The following is a 19,665-nucleotide window of genomic DNA, read 5'->3' as shown; positions in this document are numbered from 1 at the left end:
TTTGTTTGGTAGAGAAGATGAAATGAAAAAGCGAGCAAAGCCATATTTATCAAGTGTAACCATTAACACTATTACTTTCAGGCACAAATATTATTTTAAAAATATGTTTGAACATGTTTTCCAATGAGCCCAAATGTCTTTGCTTCCTCCTGTCTGCACTGCTGTTTCCTGGGAACTGACTCTTTCCTGGAGGCTGCTATAAACTGTTGCCAGGAGCAACCCAGCTAGCATGAAGGTTTCAACTCTCTCCTGAAACTCAACTTCTCAGTGCTCCAGCAACAATGATACCTTTAAAGCCCCGTGCACCTCAAGAGACATTTGAGAAAACTTCTGCTACAGAGAAGGACCATCAGTGATACCTTGTAGAGGAGTTTGCTGGCAACTGGAGCTAGTTCTTTTTGGCAGACATATGGCATGTTCATTGGTTTGTAAAGGAAAATCAGCTTCGGAGGCTAACAAATATGCAGTATGTTGTTTAACACATCTTGCAGGTCATCAGCCAAAGTAACTTAGGCTTAGGGACTTGAACTATGCTTTCTAGTCATTAAAATTAACTCCTTAGCTGGGTATGAAAGTACACATCTTTAATGCTAGCACTCTGGAGACAGAGGTAGACCGATCTCTGGGAGTATCCAGCCTAGTCTACATAGGAGTTCCATGATAGCCAGGGTGACCTAGAGAGACCCTTAGAAAAACAAAATTAAAACAACAAATAAAAAAGTGTTAACTCCTGACAGGCTTTTAATCCTAGCACTCTGTAGGCTGAGACAGGAAGAGCTTAGTGGACTCAGGGCTAGCCTGGTCTAAATAGTAAGTTTCAGGCAACCAGGACTACAAAATCAATATTATTAAACCATAAAAACACCTATAGTATGAGATAACTGGGAAAACTGGGAAGAGCCTAAGAGAATGGTAGGCTCTGATGCCTGAAGCCTGTAGGGATAGGCATGTGGGAAGAACACTGGAATTACTCCCCTCCTTCATGCCCCCTCCAGAGGAAGGCCATTACCAAACAGACTTGGAATTCCTTTAGTGAACACTGACCAGTTATGTTTCTATTTGTTCTGTTTTGACTTTGAGGCAGATGTCTTTATGTGGACATGGCCAGCCGATACCCACATTGATCTGCCTGCTTCTGCCTCCTGGGTGTTGTGATTAAAGGATGACCTAGCCAGATATACACTTTTAAATTTTAAAAATGTTTTCATTTGTGTGTATTAGAGAGAAAGAGAGAGGGAAGTAAGGAGGAAAGAAGGAAGGGGGAAGGAGAAAAGGAGGCTGAACAATGTGTCACAGCATTCGTGTAAAGACTGGAGGACAAAGACTGGGATTGGATTCTCTCCTGTCACCATGTGGGCCCTCAGGGAACAAGCTCAGGTAGTCAGGCATGGTGACAAGCACCCTTACACATCAAGCTATCTTGTTGACCCAAGTCTGTTTTTAATGTGCGGTCTGAAGACTATTATGAGTTCCTTCTTAGTGGTCTGTAGCATGAAGTCACTTATCACTCAAGACCTCTTAAAAGCCAGATTCTGAGAGATTCAGCTCTCTTAGCACCTCTTCTGTACACTACCCAAAGGGCAGTGCGCTCTTCTCTCTTTCTTGGGTGCCATGCACGTTTTATGCATCTGGAGCTTTATTCCTTGTTTCTCTCTCTCTCTCTCTCTCTCTCTCTCTCTCTCTCTCTCTCTCTCTCTCTCTCTCTCTGTTTTACTAATTAAGGTAGTAACTAACATGGTAGCATGTTCTCAGGACACACAGGCGACCTTCTAGAGCATGGTCTGCACTGTTCCCCATTACCCTTCCTTGAAACTCTTGGCAGCTCTCAGAGAACTGGTAAGAGTGTGTATAAATACCCACAGAAGTAAGATTCAACATGAACATGATTTTCAAGAATGGATTGAGAGATTGACCCCTACTTGAGCCCTACAAAATAATTAGAAAATAGGGAAAGATTATAATGAAGTGCTTAAGTGATTAGGGTCAGGCATAAGACAGGCATCTGAGCTCTTTCAAAATAATGAGTTGCTCAGAGAAACACAACTAAGATTGTTCTCAGCTCATCTCCCATTAATGGATTTGCTTCAGAAGGAAAAAGATCCCAGGTCTGTTGGGAACAGTAGTTATGGAGTTGGGAAGTCACGGGCTTTGAACCTCACACAGAGTCGAAGTTGAGTCTGTGGAAGACTGCATGCACAGGTGTGTGTTGTGTACAAGGGGCAGAGACATGGGCATTCAGTTGTGGGCTTACTCTGGTTTGTGGGTGGACATGAGTTAAAGTTTATTTCAATAGAAATGAAGCTATTCTGCACAGGACAATCTAATGAGGAGATGGTCCTCAATCTCTTTTGTACATTTTCTAGGCTTGTTTTAAGCTTTCCATCCTCACAAACTTTGTTTGAGATTAAAATATTCCTTTCAAATGTAAAGGCTTGCCTGGAAGTGTAAAGGGGCAAAAGTTAAAGTGTATGTATTCTCTCATCTTGAGAAGAGAACCCCGAGGTCATTACCACTGTGCCAATACAGACAATCAATTTTACCTAAGCAGATTTCTCAGGTCTACTAACTGTGCCACAGTTTGGTACATGAGCCCATAGAAGATGATGATGAGTCGTGAGTCCATCCACTGGTCCTGGAAGCTCACTCTGCCTGGGACCCACCAGGGTGGCCATGCCCGGGGCAGTAGCTTTCCAATGCAGTGAGCTCCCTCCTCCTTTAGTGATTCTGAAGTTAATTTTCTGAGTGATGTGCTCTGTGAATAGTGGCCATTCATTCCTCACTGCAGCCCATTTTCTAGAATGGTGGAGATGGTGTCTTGCTCCCATGGTGACATGGTGTTCCCCATCAGAACCATGGTTATTTCAAGTAAGTTAAAAACACCGTCAGTGAAGCTAGATGAGGTGCCTGACCTCCTTTTAGCCAAACATGACTGTTTCCTTCCCATTGTGCTTGCAATGGCTCCTACTAAACCACATTTCTTGAGTGATCTAATTGCATTCTAGTCTCTGGATCAATAGGTGCAGCCTAGAATGTTGTTCTTTAAAACTTGTCTAGGTCCTGGTAGATGGTCAGTTTTGTTAGAAGCATATTAAAAAACCAAAAGTGGATATATTTCATGGTTTATATATTTTTATATCCAAAATATTAAACACCAGGTGCTTAAATCCAGGTGAAGTATTGACAAGGTAACCTCAGGATGCTCGGTTTGCTTGAGATGGACCGAAAACATGAGGCAGATTTGGAGAGATGTTGTAAAAGTGCTGTAGAATATCAGTGATGGATATCAGCTGTCCTTTAATATTTCATGTATTTTTATTCTTTAATCTTCTTTTAAAGTCCAGTCTTTATCCTCTTCCTGATCTACCCTCTCACTGTTCCTCATCTAATACCTCCTCCCCCTGTAATTTTTCAGTTTTGCTGTAGGTGACCATTTCCACATGATTTAGGTTTGTTTCTAATGGTGGACTAAAGGTAAACATGTCTTCTGATACCTTTGCTGGCAGCTTGTCTGCATTATGGTACTAATTCAGCACAGAGCTGAGTTCAATTCAAACCCATAGCTACAGAGCAACCAAATCTTCAGGGCCCAACATACCTTCACAGGTGGGTGGAAAGCCTTGGAACAATAGCTGTGAGCTGAGCTTGCATGTCAGGGTGTCACTTCCCAACAGCGTGTACCCTGGATGGCACTGGTACTTTACGAAGTCCCCTGAAAGAATCAACCAGATACCCTGGGATCGGCATTCTCAGAACATTTGACTGCTGTGGCTATGCCAATTATTTGTGAATATACTTACTGAACTGCTACTTAGGGAACTACGCCAATAAGCAAACCATTTCAGAGGCTCTGCATTCGTTTGATGTGTCTTTTAAAGGCTGTTTTTAGTTCTTAGTTTATGAAACCTAAAAGGAGACCCAGGTGTAGCTATCCCTTTCTTTGACCAATTTAAGCCTTTGTCCTTCTTTCAAACACCTTGATAAATAAATGGAAGTTCTGTAGATGTCCCGGATCTAAGCAAGGCTATAGAACGGGGTGAAGGAATGATTTCAGCAAACCCAATATGGCTTTCTCATGACCCTGGCCAGGGAAACACTGTTCCAATTATCTTAGCCACTTTGAGTAGAGGAGAGATTGGACCATGTGATTTGACCAGCATTCTGCAACACAGTGTGACCATAGGAATATGATTTTGTAAGAGACTGAGAAGTGATGGGGGTCTCCTAATTACACAGCCAACATATACTGTGGCTGTTTCCCTAACAGGATCTTTAGGGACCAGATGACTAATGAATGAGATCATGGTTAATAACAAAGCAGTGGTAACATTTCTAAATATTATCTTTAAGTACATCCTACAATGACTTTTAATTTGAAGGTCATTATTACAGCCAAATGCATTCTAAATCAGACTCTGAAATTTTTAACATGGTATTAATGCCACAGAGCAAAAGTCTCAAAATGCCAAGAACAAAACATAAACTAAGAAAGTAAGTAGTTTGCTCCATAGTCTCTATGCAAGGTCCTACAATGTTATGCGACAGTTTCTGCTTACAGTTACATTTTGCCTAAAGTCTGTATCAGAAGAGAATATAAGAATTCAGAGCCAATGATGTGGAATGAAGGAAAACAGAGATTGTTACCTATTTCAAAGTCTTCATCTTCTGTGAGCAGGTCAGCCTGCGGCACTACTGGAGGAGGCGGGCACCTCTTCAGCTGAAATGCTGTAGTATATTGATGAAAAATGATAACAGCTGTGGTTACCTCTTCTGAATGATCAAATTACAAGGCCATGTGCATATGTAAATCACTCTCTCCAGTGACTCACTATGGCTATTAAATGTCTGACAATACCTGAAGCTCAAGGGATGAAAACATGCAGTTCCTACTATGACACCTATCATCCCCCTTTTGGAAGACACCACTGAAATCCTCCCACCACAGCCTGCCTGTTTAGATAAGCTCATTTCTCTCTGGTCCTGAGTAACATTTGGGGGGTCATAAGTGACAAGGGGTTGATGACCTTGCCCTTTGCTAAAAAGGACATCATGAGGTCATTATATGATGGTTACTATGACATTTCCTTAGACATCATGTGCATCATGATGGTGTCTACAACACAGTCTCTCTTCTATCTATGTAGGAATGAACCCTAGGTATCTACCAACATGACCTGATGAAGTGAACTGACAACAGAGATATTGCCCACCACAAAAGCATTCCAGGACACCTGTCATCCACGTGGGATAATTCAACAGCTGGAGATAAAGTATGTACATGGGGTAGAGAGCTTTCCTGGGACTCTATGTCACATTCACTGAAATAGAAACAAACTGACCATGAAAATTGAGGACAAAGAAGCCTCCATTGGAGAAATCGCTGTGGAATTTGAGCAGAACCTGGTTGGTGGAGCTGTATGCTGTCTCGAGGGCAGTGTTTCCACTGAAGACCCCGAGCTGAGGCGAGTTCTGGTCAGGACCATCCCTGAGGAAAAGATGAGGCCATCAGAGAGAGAAGTTTGGTGTTACAGATGAGGCTGTACAGCCAGTTTCCCAATAGGGCCCAGGGTGCAGAAAAAGTACGGAGCTGATCTAGGAATCCCAGTGCACACTGACTTCCTCAGAGGTACTTCTATGCTGTCAGGAACCAACAACTACATTTTAAAGGACACACAGTGTCCACTTCCTTATAACTCATTTATAACAAGTTTTACAGTTGAATTAAAACACTTAAATTGAAACATGTTTTGCCGTGGTACTGATTTAGTAATGGGATGCTTGGTGTTTAAGACATTCACTCTCCTGTAGCATCTCTGTCGTTCATTTGCTTTCTGATTGTGGGCAGTGGACATACTTGAATTGCTACAACTAGATTCCATGCAAGAGATTCTACATGGATCTATTGCTTGTTGGGACTGCTGCTTGGCTGCTCTGCTTTGGGACAGGAACTCTTGGTGTCTCATCTCCACAGCCACTACATCAGTTTCTCAGAACTACCCTGCAAGACCTCCTTGCAGCCTGGGAAGGGAGCTTCCCCTGGGCTCTGCTGCATCATCCACAGTGACTTTCCTGTATATGGTTCCTCCTATATTTTAGATAAAATACTTAGTCCCTGTGGTATCTGTTCCTCTGGCCCAGGCTTCTCTCTCTCTCCCTTGCTCCTTGAGCTGTAACAAGCACATGATACACCCTCCATGCATACATATATCGTACACAGGCAGACATACTTAGATACTCAATAGACAGATGACAAACAGACCCAATACATATATAAACATAAAACATTCATACATTCACATACAGATACATACAACGTACATATATGACAATCATACATTCATTTACAGACACAAGCAGAGATGTATAGATACATGCATTCTCTAAGTATTCATTTATAAACAGACACACAAACATGCAATATAACATGGATGTTCATAAACACAAATACAATCATGGATACACCACACATGCAGGGACATGTACATATAAATATGTACATATCGCGTATCATACATCACAAATGTACACCATCTGTAAATTTAACAATGGTACCATCCTAGTACCCAACGGGCACCTTATGGCTCTTCTGTCATACTATAAGGGAGAGTACTCATGCCATCTTCCCCTTTAAATTGCACCTGAGATCTCTAAGGTGGATCAGGTCATTTCTATGGGTCCATCTAGTAGATTCATATTCATCACATCCTGGCCTATATTCCTCTGCCAGACTTGAGGAAAACCAGGCCTGTGCAATCCAGGGTTGGGCATGCCCCAAGAAAATACTTCTTCAAGGTTCGTTCATGCATTCATTAAAGGGAAAGCACATCATAGCTTTTCTTTAAACACACACACATACATACACATGTCTGTGTATGTGTACATATATGTATATACTGCCCTTACACACACACACACACACACACACACACAAACACACGCACAAATACACACACACAGCCTTCCCCCACACATGCACACACATCCCTTAAAACTGGGGAATACGCCAGGCGTAATGACACCCAGCAACAATTTTAGCATTCAGGAGGCTGAGGCAAGAAGGTCACAAATTCAAGGCTAGCCTCAGTCACAGAGTAAGATCTTACATTTAAAAAAATTATCAATAATTTAAGTAAAGCAGAATATGAAGTAAAGTAATCATAATTTTCCCTAATATATTCAAATAATCTGTTTATTTCTATCTAATAGCAAACTAGACGTATGCCTTAAATCTTCCTCTGTATTGTTTGTTTTTGTTGACAATTAGTTTTTCAAGATCTGCCCAGAAAGATCATGCAAATCTAAGCTAACATATCCCACCCCCATCAAGGGCTGCCATTCCCTGGGAGAGAGGAGTCATACCACACAGCGATGTAGTCATTTACAGCCTCAGTCTGCAGCAAGGTGAAGTTGATGTACACTCCATGTCCTGGAGGGACAGTGACCAGCCACAGGCAGTCCTTCAGAATTGGATACTCGTCTGGGAACCCAGGGGAATAAATGGTGCCATTCTGTGATGTCACATTATACCCACAGGGAGCTGAAAAGGGAGACATTGAAAATAGGCTAAGATGGTGGATTTACAGAAGTAGGTAATGATTCCAATGTCTAAAGTCAAAATTCCCTCTTGCGAGAAAATAACTGTGAAATATTTCTGTTACTTCTTTGTCAAACTTATTCCCCTAAAATCTGGAAACTTCAGGACAATTATACTTATAAGTTATCTCAGTCTCTCTTAATATATTCTTCAAGTCTTCGAAATCCCTCAGGATAGTCATTCCCATATGATTAAAGAAATCCTGTCAGTCATCGCCTGTGGCTGAGCTGATAATCCATTGGGCTGTCCAGTGCAATGGCTTATGTGGAAATCAGACATAAATAGGGAACTAAGTGGTTTTGTTTTCTGCTCCTTAGCTAAAGCCTATTTAAGCCTGTGAAAGACTGGCAGTTAAGCCTATTCCCCTCAAAACAAAGACATTATCAATTCTTTGCAGATCTGTACCTGAGGAAGCAAGATAAACTTTCTTACACATACTTCACAAAAAATGCAGCCAAATGTACCAGTGTTTGGTTTGTGCAGACACAGCAACTTTGGCTGTATTAAAATTGACATTTATTATCACCATGGTAACTATTTTACTTCTGGGGAAGTGCGATGACCACATACATAGCGCTTCTGCCTGAAATGTATGTGCTTGCCTTCTACTACCCTGATAAAGATAATGACTAAAAGCAACTTAGGGAGGAAATGGTTTATTACAGCTTATAGCTTATAGGCTATGATTAAGGATAGCTAGGGCAGTGACTCAAGGCGGAAACCCAGAGCAGACACTGAAGGAGAGAGTATGAAAGAATGCTGCTTATTGGACTGTTCCCCAAGACTTGCTCCAAATGTTACATGTGTTTTATATATATTTACACATACATTACACATATATTTCAGGACACTTGGACTCTTGCTAAAGAATAGTACTATTCACAGTGGACTAGGTCCTGGCCATTCAATCATTAATCAAGATAATACTCCTATAGACTTTCTTCCAAACCAATCTGAGGGGGCATTTTCTCAATTAGAATTCCTTCTTCCAAGATAGGTCTAGGTGTATGTTAAGTTGACCAAAAGCAATCTCCAGGGTTCATTCAAGTGGTGGTGCTGATAGGCACAAGCCAACTTTGAAGGCACTCCAAAGGCAGGAATGTTGGTCACCATCAAGAATCTTCCATAGCTGTCAAAGTTTTGTTACAAAAATTTGAGAAGATAGATGCAGTGAAGACACCACACACACACACACACACACACACACACACACACACACACACACACACGGGGTAGGGCAAAGACAGACAGAGACAGAGTGAAATAAAGAGACAGAGACAGAGACAGAAACAGAAGCTGAGATAGACAGAAAGACATACACAACACATACACTCACTCACACACACATATGGGAGAGAGAGAGAGAGAGAGAGAGAGAGAGAGAGAGAGAGAGAGAGAGAGAGAGAGAGAGACCCAGACACACACACAGACACACAGACACGGGGGAAGGGGAGAAAGGGAAATGATAGATTCAAATTCTCAACTTCAGATCACCTGGGAAGAGAAAGGGTCATGAAAAGCTTTCTAGAAATTTAACAGCGGAATGATTACGTAGGTTTTGGAGTTAGACAAGCCTGGATTTGAGATGTAGCAGAGCAAACATCCCTTGTAGCCTCACTTCTGACCATCAGTCGATAGGATGGAGCCACCTGACACCTGGGATCTATAAATGTTCTCACCACACACCATCCTCACTAGCCACTTAGCGTCCTTGAGGATAGAGCTCCCTCCCTCTCCAGACTTCTGTACTGAGCTTTTTTCTATATAGACAGTTTGTTTTCCCAATGTCTACCTATCTGAATGTTGGTTTTTAATCCAACTTATTGTCACCACCTCCTTAGAGTCTTCCCAGGGACTCTTGTTGTCTCATCTATGGGGTGGTTCCAGAATCTTTCTCATCATTCTCTTGGATATTGGATGGCAGAGATGGTGCCCCTTCTTGGGTTCAACAGCCTCCTTCTACTACCATTTATTGGGAGATCTGTTCTCAGTGGACAGAAGGAGCTGACGGCCCATACAGCATTACATGTACCGCAGGGACTGGCTGCATCAGCATCCTTACATGTTCATGGGTGTTACTTCACATTGACATGACATGATTTCCCTTTTGACCTGTTGCTTTTCAAGTTGATCCTTTCATTATATTGTAACCACTCAACATGTAGGGTCATTTCCCATTGGAAATGCAGGTGGTATACAGATATTTGCGGGCAGAACACCCATACACATAAAAAGACAGATTTTAAGATACCAGCAAATTTGAACTACATTTATAACTACGAATGTACCTTTATTGTCACGTTACATTTAATTTGAAAAATTGTAGTTTTAAAGTATATATTGAAATTTATAAATTTTTTGAATTGATTCCTATGCAATTATGTTAGTGGCAATAAAACAGTCATATTTTGAGTTGAGGATGGTGTGTGTGTCTGAAATCCCAGCAATGGGAAGGCAGAGGCAGAATACATGGGATTTGAGGGCAGCCTAGATTAAATGGGAAAAGAGAGAAAAGAAAGCAGGAAGGAAGGAAGGAAGGAAGGAAGGAAGGAAGGAAGGAAGGTAGGAAGGAAGGGAGGGAGGAAGGGAGGGAGGGAAGAAGGAAGAGAGAAAGGAAGAAAGGCAGAAATGGAGGGAGGGAGGAAGAAAGGAAGAGAGGGAGAAAAGGCAGAAGAGAGGGGAGAAGGAAAGGAGGGAGAAAACGCAAAACCCGCTGAGCAGGTAGAGGCATATATGTAATCACAACAACCTGAGTTCATTCCCCAAAACCAAGGTAAAGGTCAAAAGAGAGAACCAACTCCTCAGTTCTCTTCATAGAAGTATCATGGTGCATATTGGGCAGGTACAAACAATGACAGAATATCGGACAGAAATGCCTTAAATTTCTTATTAAAAGTTATTTTTCATGTATTTGCTTCAGTAGATATGTCTTTGCATTACAGTTTTTAACTTATGTAAACTAAATATATACTAATTTTATTTGGAAGATTCTTATTCAACTTACTCTCCAAATTCTTTGAGCATATTAATATGAATTGGTTTGGTACACTGGTGAGAGTGGTTGCATTCAAGTCTAGCATTATTCAATATGACTGGTCTGAACTGGACAATTTCTAATGTAGATAACCAGAAGTTTCTCCCAGTACCTACATTTTTCTTCTTGAGAATTTTGAGTCTCACAGGATTGGACCTCTGAAGACAATATTCAAAGTGCCTGCCCTGTACAACCAAGGACAGAGCTCCTGCCCTGCCCAGAAGTAGGGCCTGGCTGAAGGGGTTAGATTCTGTGGATTACAGAGAACATGCTGAGAGATTAACAGGGTTGCAGGATGCTCTGTTCTCAGCACAGGGCAACCCTGCAGTCTTGAACAGAGAGTGAATAGCATCACCATAGTATATAATCCTTAACAATTGAGGACTCTAGTTTTAGCATTTCACAGACAAAATGATTTTTTTTGTGTTAAAACTCCATGCTAATTATGAAGCAGGATAACATTTGAAATGTAATTAAGTAAAATAACCAATAAAAACTTAATCCAATATGGAGAGGATGCGGATACACTTGTATTGAACGCTTCTTAGAAAATCCTGTGTACTCCTCCTAATTGAATTCAATAGTTATGATATAATTTGGCAACACTGTTATGCTGCAGGATATTTTAAAATTTGTGATAGTGCTAGGAATTAATATATACTGCTACACTTGATCTTAGCCAGATCAAGCATCCTTGCTTAGTAAGGGATTTGCCCAGAGAGCTAGACATCTTGAGAGACATCTCAGAAGCATGCAGCAGCGTCTCCTGAATGGATAGTGCAGAGACAGCTTGGTCCAGAAGGACAAGCTGGGAGACTTAGGATAATCAAGCAGTGAGTTGTCCCGGTTACACATGGCTATGCACATAGTTACATCAGAAACCTTTGGGAATGGAACTGGATGGAGTTCCCAAAGCAGGCAGTCAATATATTATCTTGCATCGACTCTAGAAAGCCATATAACTTCCTTGGATAATTTCAATATCTATTTCCAGTCATATGCTGCACTGATGAATTTGGATTCCCCAGAATCCATGGAAGGTAGCCCCGTATGACCTCAGTGTTAGGAGGGGCAGAAAGACCTGATGGATCACTGATCAGCCAGCCAGTCTAGCTTTTCAGAGTGTTTTGGACGCAATAAAAGACGTTGTTTCAAATAATTAGTTGAATAAAATAAAATCAAGAAGAAAGGAACCAATGCTCTAACCTCCTCACCACATACATGTCCATGCACACTACACCCAGATAGATACAGATAAGCACAAAAATATTTTAAATTTAAAGAGGACACCAATAAAGATGACATTACATTTAAACTACACCAAACAATGCAGACTCTTAACTTCTTAGCAGTTTTCTCCATCTTAGAAAAACCAAGCATAAAAAACAAAATAATTAGTTTCCTGTTAATATTAATGTAAAACCAAGAAATTGACCTCTTCTGTGTGAATTAAAAGGATCCAAGTTGAGACTTAGAAATCAAGACAGATAGAAATCCTGATAATTTCCAAGTAATTGAGAGCTGCCAATCTGAGTGGGTGTGACTGTGGCTGTCCCTTTGGTTCGTCTTGGTGAAGACGGGGCTGAATACACGGTCTTTTCATTTTCAGGGACTGTTGCACGGAACTGTATCCTGACCCCTGAACAAGAGTTTTCAAAAGGAAAGTAGATGGACATACTACTTAAAATAACTTAACGAGAACCAAACAGACAAAAACTCAGACTCATTCAAGAAGTTATTTCATGTGTTGTAGATTGATGTCATTACGCAGACGAGGGCTGGCACAAGTCAGATCAAGGCCATGATTGGACAGTAAAAGAATAGGTGGGGACAAAGTTTTTACAGGGAGGGAGAGAAGGAGAATGAGGGAGAACCAAAATGGAGATGGAGAAGGTGACCCAGATCCAGGTGGTCCTGAATTGCCAAGGTAGCTGGGATGGATTTCTGTAGACAAATTTATCTTATCTAGGTGGGCGGTTTATATCCTTATCAGTTGGTTGTAAGTTTATTGTGTGGATGTACATTGAGTATTTAACATATAAATCTGGTTGTTGGCTTACAGTTTGTTGAGTTTTGATATTCCCTGGTAGCTGGGACCAGAGATCCAGGCTGGTCAGGGCTGGCCAGTGTGAGTAGTAATGGGTATGGAGAGACCACGGTGGCCAGAAGATAGCTAGGCTAATATGGCGTGCTGCCTCACTGAAGCCAGCTGCCTCTGAGATAAATTAAGGTTAGTTCTATACGGCCCTATGATGCTAGAATTAATGCCAGGGAGTGACCACCCAGGTCCAAGAGTACCAGGGGACCAGCGTGGAGAGGTGACACATGGGAACTAGTCATGCCCATTTTCTAATACTACCATAACAATGAGTAATTAAATAAGTATCTGAATTTTTAAATACAGCCAAGAGACTTCTGATTTTTATAGTTGTTCTTAAGATTATCAGAATGGAAAATACAGGTGAGATAAGGTTTAAAAGCATACCACGTTTATTTATTAATTTATTATTTATTTATTTATTTATTTATTTATTTATTTATTTTCCTACTTCACTAAGAATTCACAGCTAGGTACCTTCCCTTCCTTTGCAATAGAAAGGCGTTTAGCATTTCAAAGGCCGTGGAGTTGGAGATTTCATTATTATTCACTCGAAGATGCTGCATCTGTAATGCAGGATCCAGGCTTAGCAGTGACCCTGCTGCAGACCCCTCTTCCTAGATGCTCCACCTCATAGGTTTATTTTAGCTTGGCATTGCAGAGATGCTCAAGTTATCCTAAAAGTCAGGGAGCCCCAGTGAAGCAGGGCAGCGTAATTTCCACTCAGAGGCAGAGCAGGCTGTGAGCTTAGAACGAACTCAAAAGATGTTCAGCACCTGATGCCAGAGCTCCTAGGCACCAGAGTCACCTTCTGGTTGACAGAAGTGCGAAGACAGGATGGTGCCCTTTCCTGTGTCTCTCAGGCTCCTGAAATAATGCAGAGCCAAGAAATTGAAATTTCCCCAGGCAAAAGTCTGGGAGAAGGAAAAGTCATGATTGGTCAGTGGTGGTCAGGACCAAACCTTGACAAGAACTACTTAATTATTTACACCTCTTGCCCTTCTGCCTACATCTAAAGCTCAGGTCAGGACCTCAAGGATGGACTCAGTGGTTGGAGGTCACCATGCCTTTTTTTCTCATCCCAATACGCCCACAAAAGTGTCACAATACTTCTGTCTTTAGTTGGTCCATTGAGAAGGGGCAGCCAAGCCTAGGTCTATAGAACTGCCAGGGCTCAGGCACTGACCCTAACAACTGGAAGAATTCCTGCTGTGTGCTACTAATGCTGTCTCTTCTACCTTGTGTGTTCTGTCTCTGAGCAGCAAATGTTGTGAGCTCAGCCATTCAAGAACATGAACAATTTATTTTCTGCGACACAAATGCAAAGTGAGATTGCTATAGAAGTTGAACAGACAACAGTGTGATGATTAATCTCCAGGTCAAGTAAGGATGATTTCAAGCCAGCATAGAAACAGCCTCTGGGTGTACGTAGGTGGGGCTTCCTACATTTGAGTAATAGAAAAATCTACCCGAAATATTGGCAGTATCACCCTATGGGCTGGTACCTCCTCTCTACTTCCTGCCTGAATGCCTCGTGACCAGCTGCCTCCTGTTCTGGCCACCACGACTTCCTCATGGAAGGCAGATACCTTCAAGTTCTAGTCAGAGTAAGCCTTTCCTTCTTTAAGTTGCTTTTGTCAGGAAATTTGTCACAGCAACGAGACTAATAAAAAAGACTTACCAGGATTAAATCTGTTATCATTACTGTGCCCTGTATCCACAGGTAAGGTTAAGGAGCCTTATTACCTCCTGTCTTCTTTTTCAGGGCCTGTAGTGATTGACAGGCTCCTGTGTCTGCAGCTAAGATTTTAGTGTTTGTTTAACACTTTGTTGTCCTTATAATCTTCTTAAGTGTAAAGTCTGTATTCTTTAAATTGCCTATTGCGTAATATCTTTCTAAAATATTCATATAGTATATTGTAGATCCTCGATACATATCTGCTGGCTGGAATAATGAAGTAAGGCATATTCACTGATTAGCCCCTGTGAGCAGCTCAGTTACCCACAGGGGAGATGAGGCACCTACCGTCACACCGTGGGAAAGGGTAGTTCCAGTTCCTGTCAGTGCCATGCTGGCAGGTGAGCACAGGGTGGCCTAGCAAGATGTAGCCCGGGTAGCACTCAAATGAGATCGACTGGCCCACGCTGTAATCGGAGTTGATCATGAACCCATTCTGGAATGCGGGTGGGTCCGGGCAGTTCTGTAACTCATAAGCTGAAAGGAGAAATAGACAGCATCAAGCTACCAGTAGGAGTTGGGATCAAAAGGACTCTAGAAGAGAAACATAATGTAAGTGCATTCAGCTCCTAAGGATATAAATGTCTAAAAATGTCTCTTCCATCCTGAATAAGTCAACTAATAATTAGTAGGAAGAGAATTATAATCACGTGCATTTAGTAACCACTTAGTGTGTGCAACCATGGAATCATGGTACGCACACAAAAGGAATCTGACAAGGTTTATTGCACTGGCAAGGAATCGCCTGTGTAAGCTCACTTAGAAAATAATAGAAGCTATGACGAAGAGACTCATCTGAAATGCTGAGTGAACATGGACCTAGTATTTCTCTGATTGCAATGAGACACACCATTGTTCTCCCCGCTTCCAGATCAAACCGGGCTTTGTTTTGTTTAACTCAGTCATTTAGTACAAATAATATAGGAAATCCTCTTCATTTTATTTTTCTAGAAAAATAGAACTGTGGAACCACAGAGCTAGCAAGTACTCTTTGCATAAATGCTATAACAACTATTGTGATTTATCATTAAAATAATTATGTTCTATTGGGTGTGGGTTTTTATACCTTTAATAGAAGCGTGGAAAGGAGAGGCAATTGGAGCTTTGTGAGCCTAAGGGCTTCCTTAACTCCAGAGCGATTCTCTGTCTTAAATATATAAATGCGTCTGAGTAAATATTCTAGGATGACAGCATGCACTGCTCCCAAGCTATGGCTACAAGTTTACTCAGGAACCAGGAATGTGAGCTACTCCACACATCTCACGTGACTTGGGCTAGTAGAGTCTCAGAGCTAAACATCCCACATGCTGCTGTCCTTTTGTCTCTGGTGCTATCAACGGATATAAGAATATTCTGACTCCCTTTTCAAAGTCAGGTGACATAGTGGAGAAACCACTGTGGAGGAAGTGGCTTAGTCTCCCTCCCAGGAAGTGCATCGGCTCCTGTGCTGAATTTCAGTAGGTAGGGAGGTGGTGGTGGAAAGTTTCCAGAGATGGGGGTCTAATTAGAGGAATGGCCATTGGTGCATAGCCATGATGATTATCATTACACAGGTCCCTTCTTCGAACATGTCTTCCTATCCACCTTCTCCACACAATCTCTTCACCATGATGTTCTCTGCAAGCACGCAGGACACAGGCAAGCATGAACTGAATTCTCCAAAACTATCAGGCAACATAAACCCTTTCCCCTAAGATGCTTACTTCTGAGATTATGTCACAGTGGCACAGAAGTAATTAACACAGAGACTAGGCAAGCCCGTCAAACATTGTTAGAAAGATCAGGAGTCCTAAGAATCCTCTCACTGACAATAGAGCCCAGAAGGATAATGGAAAAGATATCACAGACTTGTGAAAGTGTGAAGTGGAACCCAGAGGGCATATGAACTGTCCACTGCACCATCTGAGGCGAGTGTGTAGCTTGAAATTCATAAAAATGTACTGGAAAGTAGTCTGGGCTGTGATGCATCAAAGATAAAGCCTTTCTGTCTCTCTATGAACAACTTGAAGTTGAAGGGGCATGTGAGAAATGAAACCAAAGGCTCACAAGCAGGCTAGGGAAATGAATGAGCAGACCGCAAGGAAACTCATCGAAGGAAGCCTGAAGCCATGGCTGTAGAATGGGGGGCAGATAGAAGCTTAGGCCTAAGAGGCAGGTCTGAGTACCTGCTGGGTAGTGAGACCTCAGGGTCTCAGCAGTCCTACCGAGGCCCTGTGGAAAGATGCCAGGTGGGCATATCCAAGAAAGGCTGGCTGGAATCTGAAGGATCTGTGTGCACTCTCACTATAGAGGGTCTTGAAGAACAAATGCCACACATTAGGGAATATGAAACTTCATCATTATCAATGGTTTGTTCTTATTTGGGGAGATATTACTATAGTGTGCTTTCTCTTCAGGATGACAGTATGCGATGGTCATGGGTCTTTGACTCTCTCATCTAAAGTGACATAGTTGACCATAACCCTTTGCAAGAGCAATCAGGACAGCATCCTGGAAGACTGTATTCCTATTTTCACTAGCAGTACTTTTTAAAGAAATCTGTCCAGGGGATAATTTCAAAGTAGAAAAAGCTAAGCATTTGAGTAAGTCAATTGCAGCATTATTTACATTAAGGTAATCCAAAAGTCTAAACGAATACTATCTGACAACACTGGACACACACAGTGCAGGGCTTACTAATTTACAAAGGTGGGGAAGAGATTCCACCATTTCATTTCCTAACTTGGTTCTTCCCCTGGGGTAGTGAGTGTCACAATACCCTCTTACGATTGTGGGCAGTGACAGGGAGCCTCAGATTCCATCTGGCACTGCGGTTGCTAGGAGAACCCCCCCCCCACATTCTACAGGATGTTGTGATGCTAATCTGAGATGTTACCTAGACCTGTGTGTTAAATACATCTTTAGCTTACAATACTGTTATCTTGTTATGGTTTCAATATGAAAGTCCCATAGGCTCATGTCTTTTAACACAGTCTCCAGCTGATGGCCTATTAGGGGAAGTGGTGGAAACTACGGGGAAGGGCTAAATGACTAGAGAGAGTCAGCATTTTGGTGACTTTCAAGGGTTACACCAATTCTCCAGTCTGTTTCTGTTTTTCTTTTCTTTATTCACATTCATTTAATTTTAATCATGAATATGCGTGTGTGTCTATGGGTAAGTGTCCTGTTTGTGAGTACCCATGGAGGCTAGAAGTGTTTGACCTCCTGGAGCTATAGGGGCAGGTGTCTCAGCCACCTGACATAGGTGTTTGGAATTGAATTCTGGAAGAAACACGCATGCTCTAGCCACTGCTGAGCCATCTCCCCATGTTGCTCTGATGTATACTCAAGCCCTTGTGTTCTGCTCAAGCACATTGGATCAAGTGACCATGGCTTGAATCTCTGAAACCACCCTTTCCTTAACATTTTTATGTCAGGCACTCGGCCATAGAGGAGAAGGAAGTAAATAATGGGCAGCTTACAGCGTAGCTTCAGTATGGAACAAAGGAGCTGAGATACCTGTGTACTATGGGGACGCATTGTATGGGGACACATTCTATGGGGACACATTCTATGGGGACACATTCCAGTGTATGTCCTCTTGTTAATTGTCAGCATCCGGAAGATGCTTCATAGATGGCAATGGCAATGGAATTCCATGTTCGATCCTGTCTGTAGATTGCAATTTAAAAAAATTCTAAATCTGAGCTGTCAGCCTGACTTGCCTTTACAAATTACTATGTATGCAATTCTGTAAATTCTCTAGTGTCTATCTCTAGTGTCATCCTCAGTGATCAAGAGTGAGAAAACACAAATTACAAGAGATTCTAGAACCTCAAATATCTCAAAAGAACCCTTGGCCTTGGACTAGAGTTGGGGAAAAGCTTTAGAAAAGATAAGGGACATCCAAAGTGTTGGGCAAAACAGCCCAGCATAGGGTAGGGAGCAAGCAGTCTAGAAGAAGCTGAATTCAGTCTCAGAAGTAAGTGTTCTGCTTTGCACAGGAAAACACGTGTGAAGAAAACAAACCCGCTCAGAAAGGCACATCTTGTACAGAATCCATACAGAATCTAAACTTAAATATATATGCTAGAGTAGAAAAACCTCCTGGTCAAGATGTTAGACTCTATGGGCTGGTAGAAACCAAAATTTCCAGCTGAGTGGTCAATTGTTTTAACTAAGGACCACCTCTGTGGATATGAACTCACCTTAGGCAGTGCTAAGAAGGTGGGCAGAATAAATAAAGAAGTGGTGAATTTCTCCTTAGAACCCAACCCTAGTGAAGAAGCTTATGGCCTACAGCCATATAAAACATTAAGTCTGTCTGCTTTCCTGGATTATTGGGAAAAGCATCTCTTTCTCTCTTTTCTTTCAGTCTTTCTTTTGCAAGCTCATTTTCCTTAAGACTCTTGACTTTTCTTGCCTAACCTTTTGGATGTCCCTTCTCTTCTCTAAAGTCTCCCTCCCTGACTCCTTGTTCACCATGTGTCTGACCTCCATGCTGGTTTAAAAGTCATAGCTTTACAAACCCTCTTCACTGCCTCTGTCGTACAGTGGCTGAGATTACAGCTGCCTGCCCTGAGAATTTTTTTTCTTTTAAACTCTAATAAAATGGACTTAAAGTTTCTGTTGATTCAGTGGTGGATTCTTTAACTAATGGGACTAATAACCTCCAAGGTGGACCTTGATCCATATCCTCACATACCCTTTGCTGTTATCTACAATCTGTTATTTGACTGTGAGTCTCCTTAGACAGCTCTGTAAACTACATACCACAGGGGCCTGCCTATTTTGAAGGCTGTAGATGTAGCCTTTTCCTGAGAACCAGAGGTGTATCCATATGGTGCTTGCCATTCACCCTCACAATGTTGCTTGAGCCTCAAATGACTCTGTAGATGCAGGCTCTCCACATGGGAAATTCCATGCTGTGCTCAACTGTGGACCAAGACCCTTTTTTCCAATATACTTTTTTTTAAAGAACAAAATCACCTGCCCCACTCAGCTTTACTTTGGACACAATGAATGTGATGGGAAAACCTACCCTTTGTCGCAGTTAATAAGACTGCTAGTAACACCCCCAAGGAAATAAGGAAAATGAAAGGTGATTGCCCATTCTCGGGAAAGAAAGCACAAATGAAACTATATGCAATCTAACCTAGTCTTCATTGGGAACACCATTCAGGGTTTAGTTGTGTCCTGAAGGCTTGACATACAAGTATCACTCA

At 41.8% G+C, this 19,665-nt stretch overlaps 1 protein-coding gene across 2 annotated transcripts in view; it reads right to left on the bottom strand.

Moving 5' to 3' along the window:
• The window catches only part of Csmd1 (CUB and Sushi multiple domains 1), a 1,600,162-nt gene that overhangs the window by 95,808 nt on the left and 1,484,689 nt on the right, over positions 1–19,665 (bottom strand). For both annotated transcript variants that reach the window (XM_039094737.2, NM_001037327.2), the window contains exons 42-46: positions 14,750–14,938; positions 7,357–7,534; positions 5,337–5,482; positions 4,642–4,722; positions 3,596–3,709 (exon numbers count right to left, since the gene is read on the bottom strand). In XM_039094737.2, the coding sequence (XP_038950665.1) occupies positions 3,596–3,709; positions 4,642–4,722; positions 5,337–5,482; positions 7,357–7,534; positions 14,750–14,938 (708 nt within the window). The remainder of the gene's footprint in view (positions 1–3,595; positions 3,710–4,641; positions 4,723–5,336; positions 5,483–7,356; positions 7,535–14,749; positions 14,939–19,665) is intronic.

The sequence above is a fragment of the Rattus norvegicus genome, chromosome 16 (assembly GCF_036323735.1).
Source record: "Rattus norvegicus strain BN/NHsdMcwi chromosome 16, GRCr8, whole genome shotgun sequence".
Classification (NCBI taxonomy): domain Eukaryota; kingdom Metazoa; phylum Chordata; class Mammalia; order Rodentia; family Muridae; genus Rattus; species Rattus norvegicus.
This window is presented reverse-complemented; position numbering and strand designations above follow the sequence as displayed.